Source organism: Cariama cristata, unplaced genomic scaffold, assembly GCF_000690535.1.
Source record: "Cariama cristata isolate BGI_N322 unplaced genomic scaffold, ASM69053v1 scaffold19653, whole genome shotgun sequence".
NCBI lineage: Eukaryota > Metazoa > Chordata > Aves > Cariamiformes > Cariamidae > Cariama > Cariama cristata.
The window spans coordinates 1,821-19,797 of record NW_009608025.1 but is presented as its reverse complement, the minus strand read 5'-3'; the positions used below and the strand labels follow the sequence as shown (position 1 = coordinate 19,797).

General features: G+C 51.2%; 2 protein-coding genes across 2 annotated transcripts in view; both read right to left on the bottom strand.

The window, feature by feature from the left end:
- VTCN1 (V-set domain containing T cell activation inhibitor 1) overlaps positions 1-5,680 on the bottom strand; it is a 9,671-nt gene extending 3,991 nt beyond the window's left edge. Inside the window, exons 1-2 of the mRNA XM_009696985.1 lie at positions 5,649-5,680; positions 422-486 (exon numbers count right to left, since the gene is read on the bottom strand). Of these exons, the coding sequence (XP_009695287.1) occupies positions 422-486; positions 5,649-5,680 (97 nt within the window). The remainder of the gene's footprint in view (positions 1-421; positions 487-5,648) is intronic.
- Positions 5,681-12,004: 6,324 nt separating this feature from the next.
- On the bottom strand, positions 12,005-17,324 carry TRIM45 (tripartite motif containing 45; the record flags this gene model as incomplete). Its single annotated transcript, XM_009696984.1, has 5 exons — positions 12,005-12,229; positions 13,072-13,198; positions 13,421-13,535; positions 15,446-15,575; positions 16,591-17,324. Coding segments are annotated over 5 exons (1,258 nt in total), but the record flags the coding sequence as incomplete, so codon positions are not given.
- Between the last annotated feature and the right edge of the window lie 653 nt (positions 17,325-17,977).

Here is a 17,977-nt window from a genome sequence, read left to right as displayed (position 1 = left end):
CACCGAGCACGCCCCGACGAGGCTGCATTTTGGCCAACACCAAAATAACACATTTTTGTCATCTCTGAGGGAGCAGGGGAATGTGCCCCATCCTGGCAGATGCTGTCTGACTTCACAATAAATACCATTGTCTCCTCCTGTCTAGGAGAAGGAGCATAGGATGTGCAGGACTTTCTGTATGTGTAGGTTTAGGGCTCCAAGCCCAAGGACATTTCAGCTAACACAGCTCTACATCTCCAGTCTTAATTCAGCTTTCTGGTGCATAAGCTTTATAAAGCGAACGTTTGTTAAAGGGTTGTAGGTTGCAGTTCCACATGAGATCACACCTCAGCCTGTGCACGGGATGGAGCCGTGGAGGTAGAGGCAGGGCAGAAGGTCATTGCCCCACCAGTAACAGCAAAAAATCTGAGCAGTCACATACCTGAGACACCAAACCCAATGATCAGGGCAATCACCGCAGCCAGGATGATAATGACTGTGGTCATGCTATTTGGGGAAAAAAGAAAGGACAACATTACCATGCAGCCCACCTCCTTCACACCTTACGCCTATGGTGCATGTCTGCAGAGCCACCAGCAGGAAGGAAATCAAGGTGGGTAAGCGACAGACCTAGGGCAAGGTGGACCTGTGAGGCACATGACCACAGTAGTGATGAACATTCTGGTGAGCACTTATCATCAAAGGTGGGGAACCATGTGGAGAGGAGACCCAGGCTTAGCCTTTGAGAGGAGGCAGCTGGCTCCAGTGGAGGATGCATTTCTCCACATCCCCCGGTGCATAAGTGAGTCCCTGCTGGCACTTGCCAGGGACCAGTTGCCCAGGGAGGTGAGCAGAGCACTGGGACAGGCCCCTGACCCCAGGAGACACCTGATACGAGCCAGGGAGCAGGCAGAAAGGGGCTGGAAACAGGACCAGGTTTGTGAAGTGGTCAGATTTGGGATGCTCCATGAGCAGATGGATAAGGGGCTGTTGAATGAGAGACTGAGGAGAGGACCACTTGCCAAGCCACACAGGCAGAGCAGCCCCAGCAGAGGAGGTGACAGGCAGCATGGCATGGAGCAGCACAGCTCGAGCCCTGCTGAGTGCAACCCATCTCTGGCACAGACCCATAAGCATGGCTGGGTGGCGGATCCCACCATAGCCGGTAGAGCTGCCACACGTGGTGCTGGGCACATTTTCATGTGGATGGGGGGGCTGTGGCAGTGACCTCAGCTCCCCACCAGAGCAAGCCCTGAAGCAGCTCCCCACAGAAACCCACAGGTACATCCCAGGGCAAGCAGCTCACGTGCTCCTCCTCGACAGTCTCACAGGCATGCTGGGCTCAGCCCTGCTCAGGATTGTCAGAGGAGAAGCCCAGAGAGCTTCAGGAGGTCCTCACAGGGGACTTTACCCCATTCCCAAGCCTGGCAGGGTGCTGCAGGGAGCTGTGCTGCAGGAGCCATGGGTACCCAGAGTGGCCACTCGGCACCAGCATCCAGGGCTGCCAGCCCAGGGCTTGTTTTGCCCCGTTGTACACAGAAACTCTTGAGCTGCTGCTTCCCATCTCATCCCCAGGCAGGACCAGGCTGCAAGATGTCACAGCCCTCCCACCCACACAAAAATAGCTGCTCTGCTTCAGCAGCATTTGCTGGCTTGCCGCACCCCCCTTCCCCACAAACAGCGTTTTTTTTAGCCTCCCTCACGAGAGCCCATCCATGTCCGTACAACCACACACTCCTCCCACCGTGAATGTGTGCCTGCCTCAGTTACTTGCACAATCGCGTCTCAACCAGATGCCATGATCACAGGGCTGATATGGAGCTGTAGGGAGTTGCACCGTGTGAACAAGCCTCTCTTGGAGGGACTAGCAGCGAAGGGAGAAAGGGAAGATAGGTTGAAAGAGGGGATGGAGAGGAGGGGGGATGTTGCAGAGGCTTGCTTGCCCTTCCACTGTCTCCCTTCCATCCTCATCCTTAAATCCAGTGGAAAGTTGTCTGAGGAAGCCCTGTCTGCACATACCAGCATGCTCAGAAGAAGGGATCAGAACTGTGTATTTCACCACAAGTATGCGATAAGTCCATATAAAGGTGCATACAATCCATATATACATTCACGTCTGTACCAAGGCCTCCCTGCCCAGATGCCCTCAGAGCTGGGAGGTATCACGTGTTTGGCTTCCTCCCTGTTCTCACCAGCTTTCACTCCAGACCAGGGTGGACACCAGTTGTCCCCCTGCCCCGTCCCAGTGCCCTGCAGCTGCGGTCACAGCTGACCGTATTGGGGAGGAAAGCGGTGGATACCCTCCAGCCACGAGCATTAGGCAGCTGAGGACCCATCACCAGCCACCGCCTCACCTGGGGGCCTGCGGGATGGGGACTCCATTTGTTGACTCGCGTGGATCCCGCGGTGTGACAGCTCCCAGCAGAGACTTGTCATGTCCCATGGGGCTCAACCTCGAGTCACTTGGGGTCTTGGCCAGGCTCATTGTGGGACAACCCTGTGCTTTCCTATTCTGGGGCAGATACCAAGCCTCTTGCATATGCTAAATAACATCAGACTCCTTGAGGAGCTCCACCAGCTTCTACGGAGCTGATCCCGGAGTGAGACAGTTGCTATAAACTCAGCCAAGGTTGCCATGACCAGCCTCAGGTCTCACACCTGGGAAGCACGGAGCAAGCAGCAGCCGCGCTGTGCTGTCACACAGCAGCTGTGACTCACCTTCATCCCTCTAGATTAAAATCCTCCTTCCCAAGAGTGTTCAGGGAAGAAACTGCTGGGAGCCAAGGGATGCTGCCTGCAGGTTACAGGGGATTTCATTGGTAAATGCCAGAGGGGTTGTGGCAGAGGACAAGCAGCCGGGACACCCTCCGGTACAGTCCTCAAATGCTTCAGGTGCCACCACACTTTCCTCCGGTCCTTGAAAGGACCTTCTGGCCTGAGCAGCACCTCTGTCCTAGCACTCTGCTGGGCAAAATCATCCTCAGCTCTCTCACAGACAAACACAAACCAGCACAAATGGGCCAGCACTGAGGCTTTTATCCCCCGCTGGCACCACCTGCCCCCATAGCTGCAAAGCCTTGCTAGCTTTGCATCCAGAGAGGCGCTTCTCACCCCTGGTTCAAGGCAGCAGCAGGGCTGACAGAGAAAGCGGCTCGTTTGTTACAGGAGGGATGGCAATTCTGGGTACGCGGATGCCACCGGCCATTTCAAGACCCGTTGCCAGGGACAAGGGGAAATCAGGCCCTTTGAAGTTTCCTCCGCAGAAACTGCAAAACCCAAGAATCACAAAAGCCTTAAAAATATTTTCCTGTGAGCCTCCCGTGCGTACCGAGTAGATCTGGAGCGCAGGGCGAACAAGAGGAAGCTGGCAACCCGGCTGCACGCTGACGGTAACTGTGTTTCGCAACAATCCAGTCCGGCAGTTCAAGCGAGGCACAATTTTCTGTGCATCAGCCCCCCTCATAGTTCCAGCGTTTCAGAGGCACGGAAACAGTCGGACACAGGCGGCTGGGGCTGCACAAGTCGGAGCCCTGATGTCACCCTCGGTTCCCAGCGCCGCTTTGGCAGCCTGTGGGATGTCACTCTGTGCATCCTACTCTCTTTTCTGATCAGCCAAACGGAATTTGGCATGAAATTCATTCATTCCCTGCCTGAATGCTGCCAAGCACAGCCTGGGGACAGAGAAAGGCATCCAGCTCTACTGGGACAGGCAGCAGAGACATAATCCTCCTGGTCTCTAGCTCCGCTCAGAGTAAGCTTTCTCTCAAGAATGGGTTTAGAGATGTGAGGATCAAAAAACTTGGAAGATTAAGAGATTGAAAGCCTCCTGCCTTCCTCCTTATATCAAAGCTTACTGTGGAAAAGAAATAGCCTGGCAGGGATAACCAAAAGGGAAGGGTTTTCCGTTCCAATGAGAGGTTAATGATTGCAATGATTTCAGAGCTCAACTTTTCTCAGCACTTTAGATCTTTTTGTTACTGTTATTTTTATTTGGTTGTTAGGGTTTTTTTTCCCATGAAATCAACAGAAACCTCCCACTGCTCCTCTGAAGCTTCCTGGAAAATTCACCCTTCTCTCTGGGCTACTTCTGCATTTCAAGATGAGCCTGAAGAGGCCCATGTCCTTGAAGAAGCCCGCTGCTTCCAGCAACCTGCTGCTGCCGTCCGGCTGCCGGCAGCCGCCTGGGGCAGAGCCGGAGGATGGTTCTCAGAGCAGCAAGGGGTAGGAGTGCATTTTTTCACACCCATCAGTTATTGCATTTCCCTGACAAAAGCCAGCTGGGCTGCCTCTCGAGAATAACAGAGCTGGTTATTACATGCATTCTAGACGCATGAGGAATACGATGCCCAGTGAATATTTACACCGTGTTACATTATGTCTACTAGTGATCTCACTTTTGTCAGTGAAAAGGTGCAGATAATATTACTATTTAGTTCTTCCTTGATGCTCCATGTGAGAAAGCTGGAGCGTGGCTCATGCGTGAGAGGTCTCTCCTGTTCACATGTGGACCGTCCTTCTCCCCACTGCTGTTCAGCTCAGGTGGGATGGATACTCATAACAGCTGAAACCTTTTTGAGAAAATAAATGCAAGCAGGGATGTCTCACACACCTTGCTGGAGCATCTGCCTCCATCCAGCCTGGAAAAGCCCACACCTGGGATGAAGAGACACAGCTTGTCGGTGGCTTTGCTCAAGCAGTCAGGTTTAGATGCAAGCTTGGTCCATGTTCATTGGAGGCTGAAGCAAGTTTGCCACTTTACCCAGCTGGTCGGAGTTATTTTCAACTAATCAGGAGATAAGGATAGGAGACAGATATTTTTATGGCCTTCCCCATGATATTTCTTTTTCTGACTGTAGTTCACCAGGACTTGGTCAGTAGCTCCAAAGGAAACAGGCTCATTGAAACAAGAGGCACAAACCAGTTTGCACATCTTCCCAGCTCTTACTCCTGACCCACACAGCAAGGAAACTTGCGTAGGACAGCTTCTGCCTTTCTCCCCATAGCACGCTGGTGGGATGGAAACATAAGCGACTGTCTGAGGACCAGCAGAAGGAACAGGGAGCCTTCCTCAAGCAATGGATACCCCAACCTACAACAGCACAACACAAAGCCTTTCTCGAGACATTGATACCCTGATCTACCACAGCATTCAAACCTGAGGTAGTGTATGCTAGCCATGCACAGTTTCTAGGACACATATCTCCATCCTGGCTACAGTTGATGACCTGCACGTGGGTTTCGGACAGCTACATGGCCTTACTGATTGTATAGAAAAAGCTGTACCAGCATTTAAATATCTTGGGTGACTGCAGTATAGAATCATAGAATTGTAGAATCGTTATGGTCGGAAGAGACCTCAAAGATCATCAAGTCCAACCGTCTACTCAATGCCACCATGCCCACTAAACCCACCAAACCATGTCTCGAAGTGCCACATCTAAACGTTTTTTGAACACCTCCAGGGATGGTGAGTCCACCACCTCCCTGGGGAGCCCATTCCAATGCCTAACGACTCTAACAGTGAAGAAGCTCTTCCTAATAGAATACAATCAACCTGCAAAGAACTGCTGTCTTGACAGCTGCTGGCAGCAGGGTGATACAGCCGAGGAGTCTGGAAAATGCAATTCCCTCCCTTCCCTCTGCCAAAGCAGACGCAGATAATACCATACCTCCAGAAAATGACCTGGCCTTGGGATGGCATTGTCACGGCACCTACGAAGAGAAGCCAAACACCACGTGCCCAAAGGTCCCACACTGCTCAGCACAGCCTCTGTCCTTCGCATCATATATTCTCCTGGGCTGTCCTGCTTAAATAACTGAACTCGGCTAAGGAGTGGTGAGCCCAAGCAGTGAACTCTCAGGAATGAGGAAGCAGTGAGCATCTCAGCTCCCCCCATCAGGGCAGTCAAAAGCAAGGAGGCCTGATTAGTCACTGGGGCAACAGGAGAGACCTCCTACACCATCCATTAAAGAAACATGTCTGATTTAAAACAAAAAACACCAAAAAACAGCTCATGGTTTTGTAGCCAGCTAATCCTGGGGGCAGAGTGCAGCAGTCTCGCAATGTAGATCCACAGCTTACCCATCACTGATGGGTTGCATTATATCCAGGACTAGCTCAGACCCCCCTGCTAAACGCTCCAAACATGCTGTCGGCACTGGGCAGAGAGGTCCCACCTGGGGGTCCCCTTCCTGTCCCCATTCGCAATGTGCATCTTCATCTGCGCTGTGCTAAGAGGTTCCTCCAGGCTCTGCAGTGCTGTCAGAGCCACACAGGTTTGGCAGTGGCCTCTTTGCTGGCTGCTGCTTTCCTCCACTGAACTCCTCCAGACCAAACTACTTCTCCCTGAGATCAGCTCCTGCTGCTCTCCGATCTGCCATTACGGTGGACACCAGAGCACGTAAAGGAAAGAAACTGGCACAGACCCTGCAAGCCTTTCCCTCTGTGCTTGGTCTCACTCGAGGCTGGGGGCAGGATGAGTAGTCCTTGGGCATAAGAGGTTGAGAAGGGCAGAGAGGTTGCGAAAGAGCAGAAAAGGGAAGGCAGCTTGCGCCACTGTGCTCAATTTCCTGAAGGGGAACCTGTGTATCCCATCATCTACGTCTGGACTGTGTTCCAGAGAGGAAGGGAAAAGGGGAATTTTTGACAGTCCAAAGCCACCTCCAAGCAAGTTTGGATGGTTAGTGGAAGCGAACAGCTTTCCCATGCAGAGCTGAGGATGCCCAGAGGAACTGGGAACAGTCCAGCCCCGGACAAAAACCAAATTACTTTCTCCGCAACAACCAGAAGTTAAAATCAAGACCAGCTAGTACTGGTCAGTGATGACCAAACTAGCTGCAAAGGCTGAGTAGGGTTCAGGAGGGCTTACGATGCCCTGAGGGGCACAGTAGCATTCTAACTGTGCATGTGTGAGATTTCAGAAGTGCATGCTTAGTCTTTCGGACTACAGTTCAACTCCAAAAGAGCCTGTTTACTTGTTCAAGGGATGAACATAGCCAGATGTGGTGCACAACACATAACGGACTTTTCTAGACAGCAGAGAGGGGGCTGGAAGGGGCTGTGGCTCTTGTACAGGCATCAAAGTCAGCAAACTGTATTCCAAGGCATTTAGCACCCTGGACTCACCACTTCCAGCCTCCTCTTGCCAGGGTGAGGTTACATGTCACGATTTGTGTTGAACCTCCTCCCACATCCCACCACCCTGCACTGATGAGAGCACGGATCTACTAAGCCTAATCACCTGTTAGGAAACAAAGTAAAATTGGAAAGCAAACGGTTTCCTGGCAGGTTAGGGAGTTGAACTGGCTCCCCATGTAGTCGGAGGAGAGTCACACCCAGTGATGCTTCTGGTGGGGCAGGACCGCATGGCCTGAGGCAAGGACAGAGGAGCCAGGGTGGGACCTTCTGCTGTCAGGAGTGAGTAGGCATTGGGTTTACTCAGCCATTCATGTGCTACTTCAACGTGAGTGCTTGACTGCGAAACTAATTGCTCTCCAGGTAGAGGAGCTACCTGAAGGCCCTGTGCAAGCTCTATGGCAGAGGTGTGAACAGGACCTACTGCTAACGCTCCAATCTTGGCTGTTACTGAAAGCATGTCCTTCATCCTCTGGCCTTTGAATGAAACGGAGAAGTAGAAATCTTTCACCTGAGAATCACTGTCGCTCTTCGGTTGTTGCAATGGTTTAAACTTATAAAGCAGACTTTATGTGGTTTTCACTTTCCCTCTGCTTTAGCATGGAATAGCCCTTTTTGATCTGAAGAAAAGAATTCTGATTTATTTCATAGTATGCTACTGATTACTAAACCTCTCGTAATTTAGCAGGACATTACGGGAAGCTGAGAATCGCTCTAGGCCATAGTGGCCTGGTGGGAAATGCACATTAAGAAATACCCTGTTGCCCTCAGTGACACCTGATTTATGGCTGCCTTTGGTGCAGCACGCAATGAGGTGTCTCCTTTCAGCATCAGTTAACTCGGGGCCGTAGCCGCAGCACACCTCACCACACGGTCAACGATTGAGTTACTTCCATGTTGGAAAAACAAGTCTGTTTTTCTCAGGCATAGGCAGCCCTGGCAGGACCAGGGCAAGTCCCATTCACCAGGTCAATACCGCATCAATTTCGGAGCAGCTGTCATGCTGTAGCCTACTCCTCTCCATATGTTTATACTACAAAAAACCAAGAGGTATTCAGGATATTTCCCAAAGAAATCAAGGATCTGTGACCACGTGGTCTGCCCAGCTCTTATCACTTTTGAATCTTTTAGCAAAATCCAGGCAAATATGACAGCAGGATCTGGTCCCACACGGTCTGTGAAAGGTGGTGAGCACTTGGGGAAGAGACACATCAGCTCTCTTCACTGAGGGGAAGGTGACAGCAGGCACAAAGCGTTACTGGTTTTGCTGGGCCCACCAGTCGTGCCCCATAGCTGGCCACAGCAGGTGCTGCCCCTTGCCTGCATGAGGGAACAGTGGGGACAGGGAGGACTGAAGGTGGCTCAGGGCTCAAGAAGTTCTTCAGTGGTCTGGGGGAGGCACAGGCACAAGAATCAGACTGCAGTCATTCTGCCCTTCATGACACAACTTGTTTCTTCGCAAATAATAATTCTGTCGGAAGAGTTCCCTTACTCTGGGGAAGTTCACGTCTTATTTCAATGTCACTGGAACACTGGAGGAGCTATCAGTGAAGGAGGAGAAGAAGGAGTTGTGTCAAGCTGATAAGCAGCCAAGTTTGACAGAGCACTCAAGAGAAGTGAAGGCAGCCAGCAGGCTGAAAAAGATGAAATCTATCTTTGGGATTTGGCCAAAGGTGTTGGACATCTTTCCAGCCTTGTGATCCCACATCTGTAACAATGATGTCAAGAGCTGCTTGAGAAGCACCGGCAATGGGAACACTAGTGCTCCGGAAGGAGGAGAGCTTGGCACTGCCTTATCAGCTCTCCCTGTCCTCAGCCTCACCTGCCCTTGAAGAGAAGCTGGAAGGAGCAGCACTCAGAACAAGTCCCCACCTCTCAAAACAGGGAGGTGATGAGCCACCCTTGGCTGGAAATAGACAAAGTCCTCTATGCTGCCTGTAAGCCACTGCCAGGACCTGTCTTGACACGGCACTCCAGATGGTCAGTGCACCCTTGTGAATCACCTCCTGCTGTGGGAAGGCCAAGAAGCCCTGCTGAGCCAGCTTCTGTACGGCTCCTGCAATCTTCTGGGGACAAACTAGACAGTCATGCACAGAGCTACAAGCACAGCCACATCACCAGTGTGGTTTGCCTGCTCTGAGAAGGGAGAGATACCCCAGCACGGTACCTGACTCTACAGGCATCCTACATGGAGTCTTCCACGCTGCAGGGCCCCTTCCAGGTCTTCCACAGTCTCTTGTTCTTGTTATTATTTTTCTGTCCAGCTACGCTCTGTTTTCCCTATCTAGGGAGTAAGTCCTCCTTCTTTTGCCTCCCAAAGCCCCTCCTCATGGTCACCCCCAATTTATTTTTTTTCAAACTTTGGAGACAGGCAATTTTATCAGCAAGAGCTTTTGTCCTGTGAAAAATATCAATATTTACTGGTGCAGTTTTGTCAGCACTGCATGTATGTCTGTCTTGAAAATACCTTTGTTATCTCAAGGACCAACTGGTCAGAAATAACAACATGTAGCCCAGCAGACTATCTACACCTCCTAATCCACCCCCTGCCCAAGACTGTTTACTGACAGAGCACTGGAAGCCATTCCTGGGAACGGCCGTTGGGGTCCAACGTGAGACTCCACCAGATCAGTAGGATATACTCATTTGGCAAAGCATTCTGAGTAACGAACACTGAGGGCAAAGCCTGCTTGCACATAATGGGAGGACACTCGCACCTAACCCCACTAAGTGACTAAGGTCATTAAATGTCTTTTCTGCACGTGATTCTTCAAGCTATCCTCATGCACAGCCCTCTTTGCCCAAACACAAAATGGTAGCCGGTCAATACTTTATAATCCCTGGGACTGACTGAGCCTTCAAGTCTAACAAAAAGAAAAAAATCAATACAAGGGCCTGACCCTAGCAGGATTAGTACTCCATGCTGTCCAAAAACTGCTCTCCCCATGTCAAACATAGAGCTCAGCCCAAGCTGACTGCAGTTCCCTGAAGGGTCGATATGCTCGCTGGTGTAATTCTCACAAACAGCTTCTTGGAAAATGTCAGCAACAGGGCGTGTAAGAGATGCCTAACACAAAGAGAAAACACATTCCTCTGTCTGAGAGGACTAAGATGTTTTGAGATAGAAATTATGTGCCTAGAAGGTAGTGCCGTCCTTATGTGTTCCCTCTGCAATATAGCATGGAAGCTCCGAGAAAAAACAATGCACATGTGGAGGGTGGGAGGCAAGAAATAGAAAGACAAAGAAAATGAGGCAGTTTGTTTTACATCACATTCTGTACTGAGCACTGACTCTGCACATAGCAAGGACACAGATGAGTTACTCTTTGTTCCATTAAAGGTTAACTCAAATTAAACTTTCACTTTGAAAGTTCAGAGTCAGCAGCTTGGAGACTTAAATTGCCTAACTTGGAGATTTAAACTGCCTAACCTTCCCCCTGTTTGTTTGCCAGCCCTTTCTGGATGATTAATGGAAAGCTATAAACAGCATTTGCATAAGGATAGCTATCTCCTTTGCTGGGAAGAAGAGGTTCCAAAACTGGCTTTGTAAGAGGAATGAACAACAAATGGGAGTCTTTTAGGTCTGAGCAAGCAAACAGACAGCACAGGTTTCTCCTATTTACAAGCCAGCTATCATCAGCCAGAAAGCAAGAACCAGTCCTTACTGTTGACACTGGAGCAGCATTCCTCTCCCCAAGTGACCAACAGTCAGACCTTTGTCCCCAGCTCCCCAGGCAGTATCAGGAGCCCCTAGCAACACACACCTACCAGCAAAGTTACCCCCAGGGCAGTAGCATTCCCAGTCTCAATGACACAAATGTGTTTTGTAAAGGAAGGTAGCCAGGGTGTCTGCTTCACCCAGGCGAGTGGCAGGCAGCCATCAGCAGATTAGCAGTTCCCCTTCCAGAAAACTGCCTCTTCCTCCTCATCACATATGCCATTTCCCCAACTATGGGTCGGCAGTGCACTTACAAGCCTGGGAGATACATCCTCCCTCCCCTATGGAAAATGGGACAAGTTCTCCTTCCAAAAACAGAGCCTTACCAAGACTGCACAAGCCAAATCCAGGAGTTTTGCTGTATTCCGTCTCCTTCTGCTGCTCTTGCCTAGTTGCCCCAGTACAGGACAGATACCTGCAAACTTGTGCCTGCGGCTCCTACCAATGCTCAAACCGTCCCCAAATCTTCCCTTGGTGAGCTGGGTGCTCTGCTGGCCCCTGCATCACCCCCAGCAGTGCCATGTCCCGCACCACCTCCATGAAGAACATACAGACTGAGTGAATGACATTCTAATTCGTGTTCCCATCAGCACCATGGGTTTTCCTCGGATTTCCTTCAGATATATTACTAACCCACCTTGCCCCTACTTTGCAGGGAGGGTGTAGTGAGACTACACGTTATTTGGAGAAAATGTAAGGATTGAAAACAAAACAGCAACTCCCAGGAGTGTGATTGTGCTATATGCACACATCCAAGGCTGGAATCCAGCCACACATCTAACAAGAAGGCAGAAGCCATGTTCAGGCTGCCAAGCCTTTCCAAGGCATGAACACAGACCCTTTGGAATGTGCCCCAACGAGCAGCTTTGGCTTCTTCAAGAAGGACAACAGAGACTGTTGATCCTGCAGAATGAGACACATCTTGACCCTCATGTGAGGTAACTCTGCTCAGACTGAGTTTCCCCTTAGAGCCTGACCCCACGGGCCTCAAGTTCTCAAGTGTAGGCAATGGAACAATTCCCAAAGTTTGCTCCTGTTCAGGCACAAAACAACTTTGCATACACAATCCTGGGTGGAACATAAGGCACAATTTTATTTTCCCTCATCCCCCTTTCTCAGCCCACACCCATCACGACGTTGTTTTCCGGCAGTGAGGCTACGCAGTGATCGCAGGGATCCTCATGGTTTGTGTTGATGCAGCAGCCAGCAGCAGTGCCCTGGGCTCACAGGAGCTCACCTGGCTGCTCAGAGCACCACCGTCCTGAGCAACCTCCTCTGCGAGGTGTCGCTGGGTGGCCCACCCAAACACTCTGAATTCTCCTTCACTTGTCCACAGCACGACCAGTGCGGGTAGCCAGGGTGACCTTTGTGTCCATGGCCACAGCCTTGGTACCCACCTGCAAGAGAAGAGGCACAATCAGCTCAACCCAAAGTGGGCCAGAAAGTCCCAGTGTGTCAGAGGCTTTCAGAGAGTGCTTCAGCCTCAGGACTTCTCTGAGATGCGGAGACACGTGCTGATGAGAGCACAGCATATTCAAGATCAAAATTGCCAGGGCTCCAGAAAGAAACCAGAACAACCAAGGGGGACTCCCTGTTCCAATAGCTGGGGAAAATGAAGATTTCCATCTCCTTGCCTGTTGAGTATTGCAAGACGCAGGCCTGCAGAACCTCATGCCAGCTGCTAGTGGCTATGGCCAGAGCTAGATACAGATCAAGCATGGAAAAAGGAAGGTGTCGGTTCTATACTAAAAACATGCAAAACACACAATGATACATGCAGGTTAAGGACAGGGAAGCTGGCTGGGATTAAATAAATAAGGGAGTTGAACTCTCATCCTAAATGAGGAGTCAGGCTTCTCCTGAGTACAGAACTGGGCACTGTGTGACACAGCCCGCGAGCTCCCAACTGGAACAGGAACAGTACAGTCACAGCGCTGCTTAGCCTCACTGAGAAGGGCTGAAAGAGAGAGATGCCCTGCCCTGCCCCACCTCCTGCACAGCTGGCTCAGGTCTCTGTCTATGGGGTGTGCTACAAAGACCCTTGGCGTTTCCTGCTGCATTTCTCACTGCTGCAGTTGCATCCTACCAGAACATACGTACATACAAGTTATCACAGTCCTGGTGCATGTGCAAGGCAGGAGTTGGGCTAGAGTATCTACTTGCATCTATATACACTAGGGAGGACCGAATGCAACAAACCCTCCTGATGCCAGCAGCATGGGGAAAGCTGAGCACCCACCTGGCATGGTCCCACCACAGGCACAGCGAGCAGCTTTCTGCCCTCCGCTTGAGCAGAATGTGCAGCAGTGAAACACACCGTGGTGCTCGCGGAACTTGTTTTTCACCATCAGAGTGAATGGAGAGCCCTGCAGAGGACAAGCAAGCAGACAGGATGCTGCAGTGGATGCTATCAGATGTTCTGTCTGCATTTTCAAAAGCCAACTGGGTGACCCTGTCAGTCACAGATCACTAAGCCCAGTCTTAAACTGCTAAGTGGTAGGAGTAATCCTTAGAAAGATTTAAAGCAAATACTTAGGAAAGAAAAGCAGGTGAAGAAGCAGCAATGTAGGAGAAACAAGAAATGCTACCTGTACATGTTGCCCTTTCACATAGACACAGACAGCATACAAGCCTGCTTCCTCAGGGCTGTAGGAAATATGGTAGGTCCCATCATCATTATCACACACTGTTGGCTTGACTGCACTACAAACAGAGAGAAGTCCAAGAGGTCAGTGACTGTCAGAAAATCGCTCTACACGTGAACCACCATTTGGCCTAGATTTGCGGTTAGCTCCTTATCCTCAGCCTTGTTCAGAGCAGCTGTGGGTCTCAAGCGAGCTTAACAGGATGTATGAGCAATGCTCAAGCACTGAGTAGTTTTCACACACACCTGCTGCTGGGAGCTGCAATAACCATACAAAGGAAGTCACACAAAGCTAGCTGCACTGCAAGGATTTGTACCAACCCTGAGCGCTGAAAGAGCAGATGACAGACAGCACACTTGCAGGTCAGATTATCCCATCAGATAACAGCCCTCAGAAATGGGGGTAAATTCTTACAGCTTCAGAGAGCAGTTACCTCCAGAAGAGCCCATGAACAAGACAGGATATAAACGGGGCAGGTTTGAATCACTTCAGCCACTGCATTGACCCCAACTCTTCTCTTCAACGCTCTGAGGGGTTCTAGGTCCTTGCTTGCAAATTCTCCCTTTCCAAAGTGAAGCTCACTGAGCTTCACAGGGAACCCTGGTGGACAGAGTGCCAGGGAGAAAGCACCGGCTAGTTACTGATTGCCTGCTTCACAGAAAGATGGAAAGAGCTTTCCACAATTATCAGGCAGCTCTGCATAGAGGAAGGTGTTCTTCCTAATCCCCACTAATTAGTCTGGTTTGCCCCATGATGTGAGAGTTTATAATCTTCCAGGCTTACAGGCTGTATTCCCCACCCTGCCACCATTTCACATGAATACAGCTGCCTACATCATTTCCTGCCGTGAACCGTGGTGATACTTCACACTCTTCTGTAGCTGCTGTGCCTCAACCCAAAGCCAGACGGTTTTCAGCAACGGATGTAGCAACTGCATACGCGCAAGAACAAGAGATTGAGTTAATGTGGCCACAGCGACCTCTACCCCACTGAGCAAAATCTACGTAATCCTTACGTGCACCCCTTCCTATGTCATATGTGCACCTAAGGAAGGCAGGTACATTGGGATCATATTCTTGAACAATGATGCTCTATTGACAAGCACCTGTGCAGCCAGCACTGCTTCTGTATGCCTTGTCAACACTCCCCCATCACAAGGAGTTTTAGCATCCTGTCATCCCACCAACAACGTTCCTGGAACAAGTTACCCTGGCATCTTTCTCCAGCTACATTGTATGTACCATAAAACAGAATAGATGTTTTTCTTAAGTATTGACCCCCAATTGGTTCTGCATTTGTGCCTGGGTGCTTTATAGTAACAAGCGTGGCCTGGAAACAGTTGGAAAATAATTTTTTCTGGTTGGTCATTTTCATTGTGGAAACACTTCGGAGCTCAAGGGCTCCTGCTGTTGCTAGAAAACTTCCAAACACGCTAAAGTGCTCAATGCTTGCAACTACAGGAGAAAGCACAATAAAGTCCCGACACAGATTCTTTCTCCAGAACATGAACTAGGCACTTCCATCAACTGTCAGAGGGTTCTGGGCTTGCTAGACTGTCTGTCTGACGGGACAGGGGCTGGCTGTCTGTCTGGGGTTGTGATGTTTTCCTCTTATTAGGCATTAACAAAAGCAGGAGCCCCAGGAGCCTGCTGGTAGGAGTGGGAAGGAGCAACAGCTCACTCCGACAATGTCTAACACCCACTGAGAGTTGAATCCTTTAAGAAGTCGCAAATCACTCAAAGACTCAATACAAATCTGAGCAAATGCTGTCAAGCTCCACATGGCCAAATACAACCAGTTGGAAGCACTGCTATATTGGTGGGAAGAAGAGCAGTGCTTTTACCCCTACAGATTCTGACCCACACGCTGAAGCACGTCCTCCCACCTGCCCAAACAAGGAGGGAGCCAGGGTAAGGGAGGCAGAAAGGCAAACCCAGTGACCGGGGAGCTCTCAGGTGAAATACCCACCAGCCCCTCTTGTCCTTGTGGGTGATGGTGACCCGCACGGCCTCTCCTCCTCGCCCCATCCGCTCCCCCACGGTGTCATTGCAGAGCAGGGTAAAGCCAGTCAGCTGGTTCTGACGGGCACTGTGGAGATCTGCAAGGCAGAGAAACAGGACCAGAAAGGATTCACACCAGCCATGACTGCCACCTCCCATCTATTTTGTAGTGTTGCAGTCCCATCAGAGCACAGCCAGGACTTTGCTGCTGGCGTATACAGCTCCTTCCACTCACAGGGAAAAGTAAATATATGACTGGGGATCAGGAGAGAGTGGACAGCCATAGGCGCTGAGGGATGCTGGGCAGGCTTAGCCTGGAGGTCTGTATAGACCAGAGTGGTCTTCCTGCCTGCCTCTCTGAGCCCAGCCGGCATCTTCCAGAAGGCCTCAAGGTGCACCATGCAACCAGGAGGGTGGAGGAACAGCCCCGCTGTGCAGTGTGGAGCCTCCAAGACCTCAGCACTTACAGTTTGGCATGGAAGGGATCGAATGAGCCCTAGGTCTGTCTCATCTGCCTTGCACAGGCCATTACTGATCAGAGCTGGCTGCGCTCTGTGGGCTGGTCTGAATGTTATCTGTTTGCTGGCCCTGCTCCAAGTCCTTAGTAAGCAAATACCCATGAAACCGTCGATGCCAGTTCTTCCCATGTCAATCTCAGCAGAAGCTGTAAGGAGAATGAACCTACTCACTCAGCCACAGAGGGGATCTGCCTGGGCCCATGCTGCAGAACAGCTGGGGCCAGTGGGAGACCATCATGTCCTGCTGTTGCAGGCACCATTCCCAGCCCTGAGTAAGCTGTGGTCTTTGGCCTAAGGGGTGCTCTCCTCACACCTCAGCCACATGCTGCGGCCAGTGATGTTGCAGAGGGCAGCTCCGGTACGCTCTGTACATCTGGATGGGGACAGGTCTCTGGCTCCCTGCCCAGCATGGCTCCCATAGGCCCTCAGCAAGCAATGCAACCTCCGGCAGGGCTCTGCCCCTGACCCTAGTCAATGCCTGGACAGCAGGGAGCCAACAGCACCTTAAGCTGCACGCCACGTGGGTACAAAGAAGAGAGAGGTGATTTCAGGGAGCGGCGCGTTCCCGTTCAGCTGTTGTACGGCACCCCATTACCTTCCCCGTGCAGGGTACATCTGGCTGGATCAACCACTTTATTGAGAATGGCCCCGAAAACTTCATAGCCGCAACACTGCCCTGCCTTCTCCTGGGGAGAGAAATGGATCCCGTCATCCACGCTGGGGTGGGTGTTGTAAGCAACGCCGTTCAGCTTTGCCAGCCGGCTCGCCACCACCCCTTTGGTGATGAGGATCTCCAGGTCCGAGCCACTCGTCAGCAAATGCTCTGTGAACTCCATGCCTGTCCTCATGTCCAGCAGCAGCTGCTGCAGCTGGGCCTTCTGCAAGTGCAGCAAGTTTTCTTTCTGCACCTTCAAGTCCTCCAGTTGCTTCAGCAGCCGGTCCCGGTGCTCTTCAATCGCTTTCACATACCCACTGGCAAACAGACAGATCTCTGCAGCCACAGCCTCTGCACGACTGCGGACGGCACTGCCCATGTCATCAATCCGGCTCAGCACATCCTCTAGGGTGCCCATGTGCTGCTGGGTGCTTTTCAGCAGCCCTCGCAAGGCGTCCCCATGCCTGTGGATGACATTGCCGATGAAGTCATAGGGGTGCTGCCGGTGCCTGTCTACAACACAATCCCGGCACATAGGCTGGTCACACTGCTCGCAGAACAGCCTTAGCTCCTCTGTGGGATGGGAAGGGCAGAAGAGGGGCTTCCCGGCCTGGCTGCAATCCTTGGTGTTCTCCAACTCTGTCACAGCATGAGAGGCCGTCTTCTTCTGTCTCCTAGAAGGGAGCAACCACACATCACTTCATGCATGTTGGACATGAAATGTAAACATCTGAGACCCCTTGCAAATACCAGTCTGTACAGACTGCAAGTCACAGTGTGTGTCGCTCCCTCCTGTCTCCACTGAAATTCACTCTGCCTGAAGGGACTTGTGAAGGGACTCCTGAGGACAAGGCTCCACACAAAAGAGGACAGCACCTGCAACCATTAGAGGTTGCTCTCAGGCTCCCTGCATGCTGTCAGCACTATTTTCTGACACAAAAATCGTGTGCCCCACCATGGCCGCACACAGGCTGGGGAATGGGCTGTCAGCATCTGACTGTCAGCAGCCTCGCCGTGGAGCCTGACAGAAGTGGACGAGTTGCAATTACCCCCAGAGCCTGCTGTGACAAAGGCAGCAGGAGGGCAGTGAGCCCTGCAAAGTGAGAGCTGGCAGGAGCTGTCTCAAAATGGTATTGTTCACCGACAGTCATTTCTGGAGAGGAACGGGAGGTGCCAGGCTCTTCAGCCATCAGCCCAATAATTTTCACCAGCTTTAAATTTGCTGAGGCAAGTGAGGTCTAAAATCCCTTAGGGGAAAATCTAGTTCAGGCCACTGCCAGAAGACAGTCTATGGTAAAACATTTAATATTCCAAAAGTCCATTTCCT